Genomic DNA, 16,106 nt, shown 5'->3' on the forward strand with positions numbered 1-16,106 from the left:
TTTGCAGCTTTTCCTGGTTGTTCAAGGGTTCTCACAATTAGTAACTGGGTTCTTTTTAATATTCAAGCTTGATTGAACAGTTACATTTTGTTGCTGAAAACCCATTAATGTTAATGAAAACTACAGCTCACTGAAAGCAGCAGTTTACTTTTACAGAAGTTGTTAAAAACTTAGCCTGGCTTCAAATTTGCCGAACACACCGGTTCACATTGATGTAATTTTGCAGAATTGAATGTTTTAAATACACTTTAGAAACCTTGGTTTAAAAGCTAATCAGTCATATTTACCTGACGACCATATCTGAAAGGAGAGAAAATGAGAACAGAAGTAACTTTATTTGAGAAACAGTGATTTCTTTGGACATTTAAACAAATCTCAAGTGGCTTAATTACAGTTTGCTCTGATTTTAGCCCCAGCAAGAGGGATTTTCATGGCATTTAGATCATTTACCTACTGGGCTAGGTAACAGACAAAAGATTATGTTTTCCCTTCCAACATTTGGGAGGTACATTAGGACAATAAATGCAATGATTTTAAAAGATCGGTCTAGACTTAAATGAATGAAAATTAGGCTCGTTAACTGTAATGTCTGCAGTCCGAGGTGGGGTGTCAGTCTTGCCTATCTGTGGGCCACCGTAGTCAAACAAAGCTGCTAATTCGAATGTTTTAAGTTTCAGATTGAGAAATATTGTTCTAATATGGCAACAACGGGGCTGTTGTCTTTTCAAGCGCTCTGCGATTGCAGCCTCCTTCTGGCTCGTTTTATGCAAAACGAATGGCAGGTAATTGTGATTTAATTCTTTTCAAGTAAATTACAGTGAGTGCGTGACACAAAGCCACGGCGGACCCTCCTTTCCCTGTCAATAGTTGAATTGATGATGGCAGGAGTAAAAACAGCAATTGTGCAACACAGCCCTTCCTCGGCCCCCACCCCAGCCAAGGGCGGACCTGCCAATCAGGCCGCGCCACCGCGAGACTGGGACTCCTCGGGTCGCCGAGGTTCGGGGATGGAACGTTCAGTGTCACGGCGCGGGGGTCGCGGGGCTCGGGGCTCGTCCGGAGCCCAGGTGCCCACAGGGGTCAGCGTGTGCGCCCCACCGGCCGGGTGCCCACCGCGTGGTCACCGTGGTCACCAGGGGCTTATGGCGCTGGACACGCGCTGCCGAGTTGAGGGCAGAAAGGGTTCCCCGGGGGGGCTGGTGGTCCCCGCGCTCGGATCGTGGCTTAACTTGGCCACCCTGGCCTCCCCGAGACGCCCCGGAGGGCTTCCGGAGGAGGCGGCACGGCCCAGCTAGAGGTGGGGGAGACCGGGCTGCGAGCCGTGTTTGCAGGCGGCGCGGCGTGGCCGGGCTCTGAGCACCGGGGTCCGAGGGACCGAGGCCAGAGCACCAGTTCTCGCCCAGAACCTGCGAAGCCCAGGTGGGGAGGGAGCCGCTGGGGGAGGCCCCGAGGGGCATGGCAGGAAGGCAGGGTCACCTGAGAGGGGCGCATGTCGAGACCTCAAGCTCACTGCAGCCTGCCTGGGTGCAGTAGGTGCTCAATAATCATTGAACTGGCCACGAACGTTCAGTGTGATCTGATCACTTCCCATTGCACTTGAGCGAAATCCCAACTCCTCACTGAGGCCCACAGGGTCTGTGTCCTCTAGCTTTTGCCTGGATTTGCAATGCCTGTCCTTAGTGGATAACTTGGAGCAAGTTACTTGACCTCAGCCATATCCACCTTTCCCTTTTCCTGGACCTCATCAAGCACCATTGGATCAGGCCTAGTAACGGGTGCCCAGAACATTAATACAATAATAGCTAACACTTGTTTAGCACTGCTCACGTGCCAGGAACTGTTCTAGGTGCTTCACGTGTGTTACACCACTTAATGAAATACTCACATCTCTCTGAAACAGGTTCTATTATTATCCCGTTCTATGCAGGCAGAAACAGGCTCAGAGCAGACAAGAGAGCTCGCCAAGTTTACACAGGCAGGAAGTGATGGGTATGAACTTGACACCAGAGCCTGCACTTCTAACCACCACACTGCATTGCCCCTCTGTCTTAGTCTCCAAGATGGATGAGATGCAGACTCGGCCGCCCAAGGGCACAGAGCCTCAGAAGCAAACAGAAGGTAGGTGGGTGCATGTGGTTTCCCGCACAGGGAATCAGTAGTGACACGCGATGGTTCTTAATATACACTGTATTATTAATTCTTTAAATCTCACAGCACACACAGCACTCTAGGAGGCAGGAAGTGATGTCATCCCATTTTATAGATAAGACGCAGGGAGGTCCAGCCGCTTGCGCCAAGGTCTCAGGGCAAGTAGGTGGCAGAGCTGGGATCGGCACCCACAAAGCCTCTCTCCAGGGCCCACGCTCGTAGCCCTGCCCTGGGTCAGGCCTCTGCATGTCAGTCCTGGTGTCCTGTGCTGTCCTCAGGTGGTTAAGAGGGTGCTGAGTCCCTTCGGTGTCACCAGAAACACCCTGCGCTTGGAGCAGAGCTGCTGCTCGCTGACGGAAACCCCTGGGGAGTTTCCATGACCTTGTCTTTGAAGTGGGGGGGGGGTCACAGGTCAGCTCTCCCCGCCTCCCAGGGCTGCTTCCAGGAGTAATGGAAAGAATGGACAAGGAAGAGCCCCATGAAGTGTGAACTCTGACCTCAGAAACTCTTGGTTCTGCGTGCCTGGTCCGTGCTGGGCACCCTGGGGAGGGGCCAGGCGACTGACCGACCTTAAGGATCAGGATGCAGGCCCATGAAAAATGAAGAGGTGATTATTTTAGTTACAAAACCAACAGCTATAAAGGAGGATCTCGTTTGATGATGCAAATGATTAGAGAATTGTCTGTTACTTTGTTTGTTTCTAAGAGGACTGTATCCAAAGGCCCCTGGGAGAGCTTCACACCAGGCCTGGTGCTCAGTGTTTTATGTACTCCATCCCTGGGTCCTCCTGCAGCCTTGTGAGGTGAGATGACACTGTGCCCATTTTACAGACAGAGAAACTGAGCAGTGAAACCGTGGGGCTAATGAACGGAGGAGCTGGGCTCTGAACCAAGCCCTGCTGACTCCAGTCCTGGCATCTCTGCTCCAGAGGGTCCTGGCACAGACCTGGTGCAAGGGGGCTGCCCCTCTTCTCTTCTGGTTCTGAACTTTCAGCTTTCGTTGCAGCTTTGTCTGAGGGTCTCCCTCCCTCGACCCTGGTACTTTTACATCCTTCACCCCTCCTCAGTCCTGGGGGCCCCCACCCACACAGTACCTCTGTTGAGTGCCTGAGGGACGATCCCACTCCTCCACCCACCCTCCCACCAGCTCGCTGCTTTTGTGTAAGAGCTTGAAGTCAACACCTTGACTCTGTGCGAGGCTCAAGGTGAGCTGTCTCCCCATCCCCAGGACCTCACCCTGTGTGAAGCGGCACCTCAGAGGGCCAAGGGAGCGTGAGTACCGACCAGGCTGCCTTGGTTCCCCATCACGTTCATCCCAGGTTTGCTTCTAGCCCCAGTAGCTGAATTTATTTTGGCTTAAATGACAAAGTGGTCAGAGATGTTAAAAATCTACCTTCATGAAGCCATCAGGTGGATTGAATGGGGTCATGAAGGGGATGTCAGCTGCTCGTGGGCTTGCAGTGCCCACCCTACACGGGCTGGTGGGCTCTGCCATGGGGCTCCCAGTTTGCAAGTGGCCGGTGACTGTACTGCTATGTCAGCCTGCCCTTGGGCAGGTGCCCGCCCTCAGACCATGACTTCCGAAGGGGAGGGGCAGACTGGGCTGCAAGATGGGGGCATGAGGTTGAGGGAGATGCATTCTCTGTTTACCTTGAAGTCATGGGGTGGCCAAGGGCAACTGCAGTTGAGTGAGTCCAAGCATGAGAAGGAGTGTTTGCCTACGGAACTGGCTTGGGCACTGGGGATGGAGTCCCGGATCCCTCACTTACTAGCTGTGGGGTCTTGGGCAAACAACATAACTCTGTGCTTCCATTTCCTCATTCATAAACCTGGGATAGTAATAGCTGGATGTAGCTCAGAGGGTTACTGGGAGTTAATTATTCAATACATGGTATCTGTCATAGAGTAAGCAGTCAATAAATGATAGCTGACCCAAAAAATACCAGCTCAAAATTATCTTCTCCATTCACGTCTGCCTTCCCACTCAAAATACATTAATATGCAAAAGTCGTAAAATGGGATGCCTTTAAAGCTGTATGTTGACAAGAGAGAAACCTGAGGTGTATTCTGGGCCAGAACACTCACTACTGTGTGATCCTATGTAAGTGACTTAGTCTTCTGAGTCTTCTGAGTTCCAGTTTTCTTCTCTATAAAATGTATATAAAATTTAAAAACCTATTATTAATAATGAGAATTAAGTGGATAATGTACATAAAGCAAATGGTACTTACCAATCTTCTTCATTCCCTGCCCCTTTTTTCCCCCTCTGTACAAGTGCCTTTCCAAGGCTATGAGATGTGTTCTCCAAACCAGTTTCCTTCCCTCCTGGGGACACAGGAAGACTACAATTACCAACACCCTTTGTGGTAGAGGCCTCATGTGACTGAGTTTTGGCCAATGGAATGTAGGCAAGAGTAACCTATTCTACTTCCAGACCTGGGCCCTAAAATTTCTTATAAGGTCTTTCATGCTCATTTTCTCCTCCACCTGCCAACAGAATGTGGCTCAGGGTGATCTTAGATGCCCACATGTTGAAGACGGTGGAGCCCCGGCCAGCAGAACCCTGCCCTTCACTGCCTACTCCTTATCAGTGTGCTTGCACTGGGACATATGTATTAAAACCATTGAGATTTAGGGGTTATTTGTTACTGCAGGTAGCAGTTAGCCTATCCTGACAAATACAGAATATTATAGAACCTGTACCTAGTATATATACCTGCATATATTTATACAAGATTTGGCATGTATTTTAGGGTCTTCCTGGTCCCCATCCTCCTTAAGCTCATCTATATGACCCAAGTTCAGAACCTTACTGCCTTAAAGAACCAGACCCAGCAGTTGTTATTAGTGATGGTGGTGAGATAATTCCTGAGAGCAACTTCCTGGCTTCAGGGCCTCCCTATAGCAGAGAGGTTTTGAGGACAACTCCTTACTAAGAGATTATACTGTCAGCCTCCCCCCTCTGGGCAGAGGTCTCCTGAGAGGGCATTGCTAATCATACAGACACTCTCCTTCCCGCTACAGTTGGCAAAGTGCCTGCTTTCCTCCTCATGGCTCGTCCACCACATCCGATGGGTCACAGGTCACAGGATCAGGCAGCGGCTCCTCTCAGCTGAGCCCCTGAGACTTGGTTCAGCCCGCCCCCCACCCCATCCCTGCCCTCCTTCTGCCTCAGATGAGATGGGCTCCTTGCCTGCTGGCTTCCCCATTAAATCGAGCGCCCCCTGGAGGCCAGGCTGGGCTGCATCCCTCCCCTTTCTCCTTAGAGCCAGCTGCAGGGTCAGGGTGTAGCAGATGTCATTTTTTTTGCACAGGATTGTTGATTTTAGGGATCAGGGGCCATCTTTATGGTGTTCTGGAAAAAAAAAAAATCCTCAGCTTGGGTGAAGTTTATAATTAAAAATAATAATGATCTTAAGATACTGAATGTCTGTTCCTTTCCAGACCTCCTGTTATTTCTTTAACTTCTCCATAATCCTGTGAGGTGAGTTTTAAGTAGCCCGTGTGTAGAGGTGTAGAGATGCCAGACCTAGCATCACAGAGCTGCAGGAGGCGGATTTAAGACTCCAACTGGGGTCAATCCAACGGTAATAATAGCTATGCTTTCCTGAGCCCTTACCACGTGCTGGGAACTGTGTATCATAAGAGTTTTTTATGAAATATTTCATTTAATTTTAATAATTTCTTTATGGAGAGGGGACTACTATTATTTCCATTTTATAGGTGAGAAAAACCAAGCCTCAGTGAGGTGAATGGTCTCTTTTCCCCAAGGTTTCATGGTTAAAAAAGGTGGTGCCCAGATTCAAATTCAAGTCACTCTTTCTTTAGAACTTGCACCTTCACTCGGCACCTTGCAATGCCTCCTCTGCCACTGGGAAAGTGCAGTAGGGACCAGGTGAATACTCTTCCAGGGGTCATGGCTTTGGGTGGGGAACCAGCCTGCGGTCAGGTTGACAGCCTGCTGAGTCAACACCTACTATGTGCAAAGTCTGACCCTGCGCCCTGCTGTGGTACAAGGGAGACCCAGACTGTCCCATGGCGTTGGCATCCTGGGAGAGAAGAGAGCTGTGTATCTCTACCTGCAACCTGAATAAGTCAGTGCCCTGGAAAGGATAGATGCTGCAAACTTCAGAGGAGAAAGAAGGCACTCAGGTACGGGCAGGGATGGCTTTACCAAGGAAGTGGAATTAGATGAGCCTGGTCTGCCTGGATTTGAATTCCAGCTAGCTGAGTGACTTTGAGGAAGTTACCTAATTTCTCTGAACCTCCATTTTGCCATGTATAAAATGGAGATAATAAAGGTACCGACCTTAAAGGATTATTGAGGATTAAATAATAATACGTCAAGTGCTTGGAACATAGGAAGCTCTATATTGTATACTTTTATTTACTCATTTCATTATCAAGGGCTAGTAGACTTTCCATAGGTGAAGAAGGGAAGTTTAATGAACCAAGTGACCGTCATGAGCAAAGCTTCAGAGTTGAGAAAACAGAGAGTGTTTTTTGAGAATAATAAATAGCTCAGTTTGGCTGGTTCATATGGGAACAACAGAAGATGAGGCTAGAAAGAGAGCCTGGGGCCAGATTGATGAGGCAATGGGGAGCCATTGAGGGGTTTTGAGCAGGGAAGTGTCATAGCCAGAGCTGGGTTTTAGAAAGATATCTTGGCTACAGGGTGTAGGGTGGATTGGAATGGGACTGATGGGGAAATCCCAGGAGAAAACTATTGTCATCAGCCAGGGGAGAGAGTGGTGGCAGCTGGTAGGGCAGGAAAGTGTGAATTGGACCTTGTGGCAGGGGAAGTCCTCTGGAGCCTGGGACTCTGTAAACTTGGTGCTGCATGGGGCGTGGGCTACACACACCCTTGGCCAAGGGCAGGTGCGGCAGTGGTGCCCATCCTGGTCCAAGTGAATGGCTGGAAACCCACAGCAGGGTTTTCCTTTTGCAGGCCCAGGCTTGGGAGGTGGTCCTTCTGGGCATCATGTCATCACTGGTGTCTTTGTTCCAAGAAAGAGACAAAAGCAAAGTAGAGAAAGGGGGACCAGTCTCCTTTTTGTCCTGAGAACCCAGGGCACCTGGTATCCTCAGGGTGGAAAAGCCCTTCGATGGTCTGCAAACAGGTTCCAGAAGACTCGCTTGGAGGGGAAAAAGGAGGCAGGCTCCTTTTGGGTTTTCATCTACGTTTTTGAAAAGCAAAGCAGACTGGCGAGAGCCGCCTGTCAGAGGCGTGTTTTATCTTAACATTTCCATGTAATCCTGAAAGCCCACCTAATCAATTGAAGATCATAAAATATTAGACTTAATGCTGCAAAGTGCTGCTTTTTAATTCACATAACAAGCTCCTAAATAATTCAAATAGCAAACAGACCCGGCAAGTCAATGGTGGGAGGCTGCCTGGATCAGCGGGAGAGTGTCAACACGTGCCGCACTTCCCGGATCGACTCCGTTTCAAGAACCCTATTAAGTTAATTGCCGGTTGCTGACAGCAGAGAGCATGCTGGGAGCACAGCAAGCTTTATTAGCCTCTGTGGCATCTGGAGGCATCAGCCATTTTGCCCCTACTTGCAGGCACTGGGAGCAGCATGGAAAAAAGCAAATCAAATTATGAGACAATAAATGCTTTTGGCAACATGTGGGCATCAGATTCATTGGAGAATCCAAAAGAGTTCGAGTGTCAATTGTCAGCCTGTTAAATATTTTACAGCAACGCCATCTGTTGCAAAAGTCTCATAGGATGCCACGGAATTGTTACATCATTTGGCATTGCATGGCCGATGCAGGTAAGCATTAGTGCCATTGAGGGGCCCCCATCCCCTAAAGAGACTACTGGGTGAAGAGAGTCTGTAAATAGAGCAGGACATTTTGGGATGGACGTTTAGAGAGGCCTTCCCACAGATCCCAAGTGTTATACATTCAGGTTTGTAGGCACACCTGCCTGGGTTTGAAGACCCAGTGGAGACACCCATGGGGTGCTGGAGATGGGCAGGGAAGGGAAGATGTGTGAAGTCAAGGTCCCCAGCCTTCTGTCCATTGGGAGATTCCCAAGCAGGGCATCACTTCCATGACTACCTGCTCTCGCCTTGGCAGCCCTGATATATATTGAGTATGGAGTGGGGTGGGGGCAGCCTGGCAGCTTGGAGATCTACCAACAGGCACCACTCTGTAGAATGGGGCTCTGATCTATCCAACGCCCACTTTTGATACATGAGAAAAAGCAGGCAGAGAGAGATTCCTCAACTGTCCCAAGGTCACACAGCCAGCCAGTTGTCTTCTGGCATCACCCCACTTTGTGCTGTTTCTCTTTCAGGCCTTAAGAATATGGTTCTATGGTGACAACCTAGATTAGATCGAGATTTTGATCCTGGTTCAACCATTTATTGTCTGCGTGGCCTTAACTTAAGCAAAATATGTAACTTCGCCGTCTCTCTATCCTGTTGGCAATATGAGAATGGGGGTGCTTACCTGGTGGAAGTCTTATGGAAAGGATTGAATTAATGATGGATGTTAAATGCATGGTTAGGGTCTCAAGCTCGATAGCTGAGGACTCAGCATAACTTCCTTCCCATCATGTGAGTGAGACACAGATGAGCAAGATTATTTACGCTTCTTGATGATTCTTTTACAAACCAACAATCTTACAGTTTATTGGCTTTGCACATCTGAATTTTTACATCAAGTTTGCAGAAAGTGAGGCAAACGATGCTCTCAAATCTCTCCTTGCTCCAGTCCTGAGATCTAGTCTCAGTGTCTGTAGAAATGACACTTCGTCCAGAATCAGGCCCTTGATACGACAGGAATTCAATAGGAAAGAACATTGTGAATGACTGGTGGGTCTGAGGAAGCTGGGGGCAAAATCAACACAGGTAGAAGTACAGCAGGTGGACTGACTCTTTTGATCCTGGTCCTCAAGCTGCCCTGTGTTCATGGGGTCACTGCACTTCTATGCTAGAAGGGGTCTCAGAGGTGGAGTCCGGCATCCTCATTTCATGGGTGAGGCTCAGAAAGAGATGGTGACTAGCTTGAGGTCACACAGCTAGTTAGTGGTGAAGCCAGTAACAGGAGCTGGGTCTCCCCCGCCACCAGTCCTGTCCTCTTTCCAGTTCTCAGACGGTCAGGATCAACCTTCGTGGCACTCAAGCTGATTGTACCTCACCTAGGAAGAAAGACAGCGATGTCATTGGCTAAAGCCTCCCTACCTCCTGGCTTTATGAAGAAAGGATGTGCCATTGCCCCAAGACCTCTCTCTGAAAATAATAATATCCATTCATAACTAATCTGTATAATCACAACCAGCATTCCTAAGGGCTGAATTCCAGGTACTTTATTTACATTATCCATGGAGCCCTTTGGGGTAGGCATTACTGTAACTCCCATTTTTCAGAGAAAGAAGTTGAGGCTCAAGGGTTAAGTGGTTTGCCCAAAGTTACACGGCTGTTAAGGTTCAAAGGTAGGACTTGAATCAGGGTTTATTTTGACTTATATCCTCTTCCTGTGGCAGCACCCTGCCCCCACATTGGATTTGGGCTTAGGCTGGAGTTCTCTAGAAGGTGAAACAGGGAGGGATGGATCACTCACCTGGGGCCTAGCGCTAGCCAAGACCAGTGGGCACTAGCAAGAAGACGCTGTTGGATGCTCATCCGGCACCATGATGTTCTGCCCCCTTCTGCTCCCTCCCCCGCCTGTTTCCTGCCAAGAATGGGTTGGGAGCCAGGGACCCAGAGCTTCCCTTCTGCACAGTCATCAGACTCTAGTAACTCAATATATATGTTAGGATTAGGTCCAGCTGCAGCCAACAGAAAACTCCAGTAACAGTGCCTTAAAGGCATAAAGGTTTCCCCTCTGATGTACAAGATGTCCTGGGTAGGCTGGTGTGGTGGCTTCATGATCATCTGGGGCCCAGGCTATGTCTCTCTTCCTGCTCTGCCATTCCCAATACTTGGCTTCCATCCTCAGTTTTTCAAGATGCCTGCTGCAACTCCAGTCATTGTGTCCACATTCCAGGTAGCAAGAATGAAGGAAGAGGGTAAAGCAAAGGGGTCTTTCTCCTGTCATCTTTTCTCCCGTTCAAAGAACCTTCCCTCAAGTCCTTCCCTATGAGTTTCTCTTGTTTCAGTGGCCAGTCTTAGTCACGTGGCCATACCTAGATGTGAGAGAGGCTGGGAAGCAGAATCTTCAACTGGGCATATGGCTACCTCAAGAATATAGAGGCTCGTGAGTGAGGAGTAATGGGAGAAGCAGCAGGCAGACTCTGCCGTGGCACGATTCCGTGGCACCTCTCCTACTTGCCAAAGTGCTGATGACTGAGAATGGTGACTTTTTGAATTAGAGAAAACTCAAGTTAGCTTTGGTCCGAGTTTTGTAACGTACTTGGAGATAATTGGAAATGCCCTGGGATGCCACAGGCCTAGGATTGGAACCACTGTGCTTTCTGGGGCTGTTTGTTCCGGGGATGGCAGCGATGATGAAATCAATAGTAATTCACACTGTCAGCGACTTTCATCCCTCATGGTCCCCTTTCAAAATATGGATACGTTTTATTTCTCCTGTTCGTGACACATTTATTCTTCAGGTCTTCTGAGGTTGACTGGAGGATTGGTATCCTGTTCTGGAGGATTCAGATGATTACTGGGCTGTAGAAACAAACACAGACACCACTGAGCCAGCTCCACCCATGTCCCAGGCACTGTACATGTGGCAGGTCATGTTATCCTCACAACAGGGGGAGGGATTATGATCCCATTTTACTGATGAAAAGTAGAGGCTCAGAGAGGCTAAGCAACTTGCCCAAGATCACACAGCTGGTGCTATGGACTGAATGTGTGTCTCCCCCCTTCCCACCTCACACTCTCTAATTCATATGTTGTAACCCTAACCCCCAATGTGATGGTATTAGGAGGTGGACCTTTGGGAGGTAATTAGGTTTAGATGAGGTCATGAGGGTGGAGCCCCATAATGGGATTAGTGCCCTTATAAGGGGATGAAGATTGCAGAGCTCTCTCTCTGACAGGTGAGGACACAGTGAGAAGGTGGCCATCTGCAAGCCAGGAAAAGAGCTCTCACTGGACACTGACTGTCCCAGCACCCTGATCTTCTAGGCTCCAGGACTGTGAGAACTAAGTGTGTTGTTTAAACCCTCAGTCTGTACTTCTGTTATAGTAGTCCGAGCTGACTAGGACAGCTGGTCAGTGCAAGAGCTGGTAGCTGTGTTTTCCGTCGTACCACGAGGCCACCTGGTGCATCGCCAGCCTTCATGCTCACTCCCCATTGCAGACGATGGCTCCTTGTGACAACAGGGTGGTCATCGACACCTCCAAGCATCTGCTGTCCTCAGAAGTCCTTTCTTATCTCCACGTCCTCCTTCTTTCTCCTCAAGACCCTCCTCTCATCTTGGAAAGACCCTGCACAGTTACCGCAGGGATCCAGCCCCATCACCTGCCCCCCCACGTGGGCTCTGCCAGTCACGCCTCCTGCCAGGACTCCACCTGGCTCACACTCTGATCCAGCCCCCATTCCCACATCTCAGCCCATCAACTTATAACCCACATCATCTGCCATCTAGGACCAGGGTCTGTAAATAGGAACAAAACATAGGCAGTCCGCAATCCTGGCACCCATCCCCAGTTCAGTGAGGGAAGCCACTGAGTCCGAGGACAAAACCAGAAGCCCCAAGAAGCAGGAAGAGCTGAGTGCAGCTGAGGCCCTGCTGCCCACCGGCGCCGCTCAGATTTTCATATGCATAATCTAAATATATACTTTGAAAATTGAAAAGTGCTCACATATAGAATGTGGCTGCGGGGAGGGAACGCTCTCTTTGAACGTGTCTCTTTAAAGACAAAATTTGCCAAATGTTTTCCTGCCCTTGAGGAGACACTGGAACATGGCAGCGGATGTAAAATGGAAGTTGAAGTGTCTCTCCCAGGCCACCGTACACGTATAAAACAGGCACAATCTCTTCTAAGCGCTCATTAATAGCTGGTCTCTGAGGGCCCTGACAGCAGCCAGAGGATTTTGCTCATTAAAAAGGTGGCGAGGTAGTTTTGTGCCTTCCCCGCTTCTTGCTGCGTGATCCTGGTGTTTAGATGTCGCCAGCAGGCCCCGAGATTGCTGGACATGGGTGACTATTTTCGGAAGGGTTTGAGAGTGTTGCCCACTTGTTGGGGGGGAAGAAACCCTTGCTGTTTATCGAGGGGATTCGTCTCTCTTCAAGGTGGGCCCAGAACAGCATTGTCTCAAGACAGGTGCAGAGAGGAAAGTGCTTTAGTTTGTCAGCTAATAAAAGATCATCAGTGATGCTCAACACAGCATCATGGTCCTCTGAATGCCACTGTAACGACACAGAACCACCAGGCTTGGTCCTGGCAGGGAGGCCTGGGGTCTCCAGACCCTTGGAATTGCAGGGGATGACAGACAACCCCCTGGGTCTCGTCTCACATCCAGCAGTGCCCACTTGCAAGAGAGCCACTGGTTCATTCTAGAAAAAGAGGATCCCCAGCTTCTTTTACCCCCCCCCCTTTGTTTGTTCTTTGTTTTATTCTCCCACTTGTTGAGATCAATGTTTTGTCCTCTTCTTCTCCTCTCTTGTGAAGGGAGTGACATTGTCTTGTCCCCCTCGGCACATTTGTGGGGATGCTGGACAGTTTTCCCGGCATCCAGAGGGCCGCCTCTCCACCCTAAAACCTAAGTGGAGGCAGGAAGCCTCACTGGCCTCTACACTTCTGCACCTTCCACATCCACGTTTTACTGCTCTGGACCTTTGCTGTTGTTTTCTTTGACTTGCTTTCAGTGCCCTCCTCGTGGTGGCTCAGATGTCACCTCCTCGGAGAGACCTTTCTTAATGTGTCCACCTCTCCCCACCCTCAGCTCACTGTTACATGAACACAATTTGGGATGACCTTGTTTACTTGGTAGCTCCCTTGTTTATTGTGGTCTCACCCCACTCTGAGGGTAGGTCCGGGGGGGCACAAACTTTCCATCTTTTTACCTGTTTCCTCAGTGCTCAGCAAGGAGCCCGAGCCCAAAAGGTACTTGCTTTATTGAATGGGCCAACAAACAGAGGAATGAGTGAAGGGTCCTTCTGTCTCAAAGCTGGGCTCTTAGTCGCTCCACTTGGAGATTTTTTTTTTGTGACCCTTTGTAGCTTCTGGGCTGTGGTCCCCAACTCTCCCTGGGGCGTTCCCTGCAGTAATGCTATGGGGCTGCCCTACATGGCACATTAAATCAGGGTCACCCCGAGGGTACAGAGCTGAGATTAAGACCAGAAGAGGGTCACGGTATAGAGTTCCTGCAGGGAATGTTTCCTTGTTTGTTTTTATGGCATAGTATCAACACTGTGTTGAGAAACTCATTTATCTATTTTTACCCCTCACTAGCAGGTAGAAAATGTAGTATTTTTGAAATGCTTATAATAAATTGAGTTGTTTAAATTAATCTAAACTTCAAAATAATTAAGCTCAATATTAATAAAATGGGTTCAGCGTTGGAGGGGGAGGGGAGATAGGGAGAACATTCTGAAATTATGATTATTTGTACACAAAGGGTACCTGGCTCATCCCTTGAAGGATTTGAGTTGGCCTACAGACATGCAGTCATTACCACTTCAAAAATCGACCAGAAATCCAAGGTGAGGGGAAATAAGACAGCAAAATCTGTTCAAGGGAGGACTTACTATGCAACACGTCCACCACTAGGGTTCAGATGCTTTGGGCTGCTACATATTTGGCTCTGAATGTCTGAGAAGCCAAAGCAAAGAGAGAAAGAAAAGCAGATGAGGTTTGCAGGAGGTTCGAGGCCTTGAGCTTTGGAGGGAAGGCAACCAAGAGGGGAGAGCAGGGGATAACCTTGACTCTTTTTAAAAAAGAATTTCAAATAATTTCTTAAAAGATCAAAGAATTGTCACTCAAGGTCTCAATGTACCCATCAAGCTGCTGAAATGTCCCACCCCAGTTACTTAAAACTGCCTGGGGGATGGAGCTCTGATGGCCCAGGGGCACCACTGCTCAGAATCCCCCCAGGCCTCTGTCTGAAGACCCGCAAGTACAGCATCCCTTCCTGGGAAGAGCATATGATTATGCAGCTGTGTGATGGAGGCTCTGGGCGCGGGCTGTGATCAGGGTGAGGGAGGGCAGAGGCCCGGGGCCCTGAGACTGGGTTGGGTGGGAGGATGAGGGTTCGGGGCCATGCTGAGGACAGGTGCACTGATTTCACAAGCGCGGCACAGTGGGGTTGGATGACGTGGATGGTCAGTGGGATAAACGTCCAGTTGGGGCACTACTGAGCCATGCTCAGATGTGACCCTGGTCTCGCCTGTGCATGAGGCACCCAGAAGTGTGACTGGTCCACAGCATCCTTCGAATCCCCAGACTGTCCTGACAACAGGATCAAAGTCTCCTGCCCGAGGAGCACTGCGTGTTCTCAACTTTGTGTTGTCAGCAGCTGATAGGACGCTCAACAAATGTCCCTGAGTGAGTGAATGAATTGATGACTGAACAAGTGAGTGCCATGACTACCGTAGTCCAAATCCCATCTTTCTTTCAGCTGCTGTTCAGGGCCACTTCCTCCAGGAAGCCCTCCCTGAATTCTCCTGCCCTCCCTTCTCAGGACTCTTACGGTGCTGGGTGTGCGGCCAACGTGGAAACGCTTCCATCGGCGCTAAGAATAGGTAGGTCTTTCTTGTGTTTTCTGTTGTTCCTCATTCCAGCTGGACAAACTCATTTCTTCAACATACATTCATTCCATTCTTACCATACGGCCCACACTGTGTGAGACAAAAAGAATTCAAGACTAAACCAGACAACAAGGAGCTGATAGTCCAGTTCAGGGACTGGCCAACTACTGCCCAAGGGCCAAATCTAGCCTCTGCCTGTTTTGTAAATAAAATTTTATTGGTGCACAGCCATGCCCATTTGTTTACATATTGTGTGTGACTGCCTTTGAGTGATACAGGGCAGAGTTGAGTTGTTGTGACTGAGACCATAACGGCTGGCAAAGCCTGAAATATTTGCTCTCTGGCCCTTTTAGAAAAGTGTGCTGACCCTGGTGGAGAAGACAACCTAGAAAAAAGTCTAGGCGTGATGTGTGTCCTGAGGGGCAAGAACAGGGTGGCATAACTGAGACTAGCTGGGCTGGGAATGTGTGCTCCTGTAGATCAGGTGGCTAGGGAAAGCCGCTCTCCTGAAAATGTTATGTGAGCAGAGACACGGAGAAGAAGGTTGCCATGTGAACAGCTGGGCAAGAGCACTCCTGGTGGAGGGAACAGCATGTGCAAAGGCCCTTTGATGTGTTGGAGGAAAGGACAAAAGCTGAAGCTGTGTGGCCGAGAGCACCGTAAACAGGAGGAGGGTAGGAGAAGACGAGGGCTGGAGAGGTAGGCAGGGGCTAGATCCGTGGTTCCCAAGAGGGGGTGATATTGCCTCGAGTTTGTTTGGGATATTTGTTGGGAGGGAGGCGCCATATATGTAGTGAGTAGGCACCAAGGGTGCAAGACTTCAGTCAGTGCATCTAACAGTCCTACACAAAGATGGGCTGATCTGGGTCCTGCAGATTTTAGGATGTCCCAGTAGATATTCATGTAGGTGAAAAGCCAATTTCTAATGATCCGAGCCTGGACATAACTCTCTAATTCATATAAACAGAAAGTAATTTTAGCACAGTGTTAATTATATATATTGAATTTTCTAGGAATGGAGCTACTATATAAATTAAGGGATGATTGCTCTGTGTTTTGTTTGGAATATTACCAAGCGGTGTTCGCCATGTTGGGAAAATCATGTCACCCATGGCAACATCACTCTTGGTATCTGAGTCTCCAAAACAACACCCCTGTTGTTGTCAAGTCTGTGTTTCTAGTTGTGGCATTCACTATGATTTTACACAAACACACGTCCTTGTGTTGATTAGTGAAGCCGTGTCAGAGAACTTTCCAATTGAAATGCATCTTGTTTTGATACGAATTACTTCTTC

At 49.0% G+C, this 16,106-nt stretch overlaps 1 protein-coding gene across 14 annotated transcripts in view; it reads left to right on the forward strand.

Moving 5' to 3' along the window:
- The window catches only part of LOC309636274 (uncharacterized protein), a 114,732-nt gene that overhangs the window by 7,827 nt on the left and 90,799 nt on the right, over positions 1-16,106 (forward strand). For 5 of the 14 annotated variants that reach the window (XR_014249357.1, XR_014249358.1, XR_014249359.1 and 2 more), the window contains exons 2-4: positions 672-782; positions 1,928-2,118; positions 14,682-14,805. Coding sequence is in view for 4 of the 14 variants with exons in the window: in XM_082408665.1 (XP_082264791.1) it covers positions 730-782; positions 1,928-2,118; positions 14,682-14,805 (368 nt within the window). In the remaining 10 variants the exon portion in view is untranslated. Of the gene's footprint in view, positions 1-671; positions 783-1,927; positions 2,119-4,644; positions 11,817-14,681; positions 14,806-16,106 lie in introns of those variants that run through there. The other 9 variants (XM_082408663.1, XM_082408664.1, XM_082408666.1 and 6 more) reach the window with 7 other exon arrangements.

This window comes from Balaenoptera borealis, assembly GCF_965194805.1.
Source record: "Balaenoptera borealis genome assembly, chromosome: 10".
Taxonomy (NCBI): domain Eukaryota; kingdom Metazoa; phylum Chordata; class Mammalia; order Artiodactyla; family Balaenopteridae; genus Balaenoptera; species Balaenoptera borealis.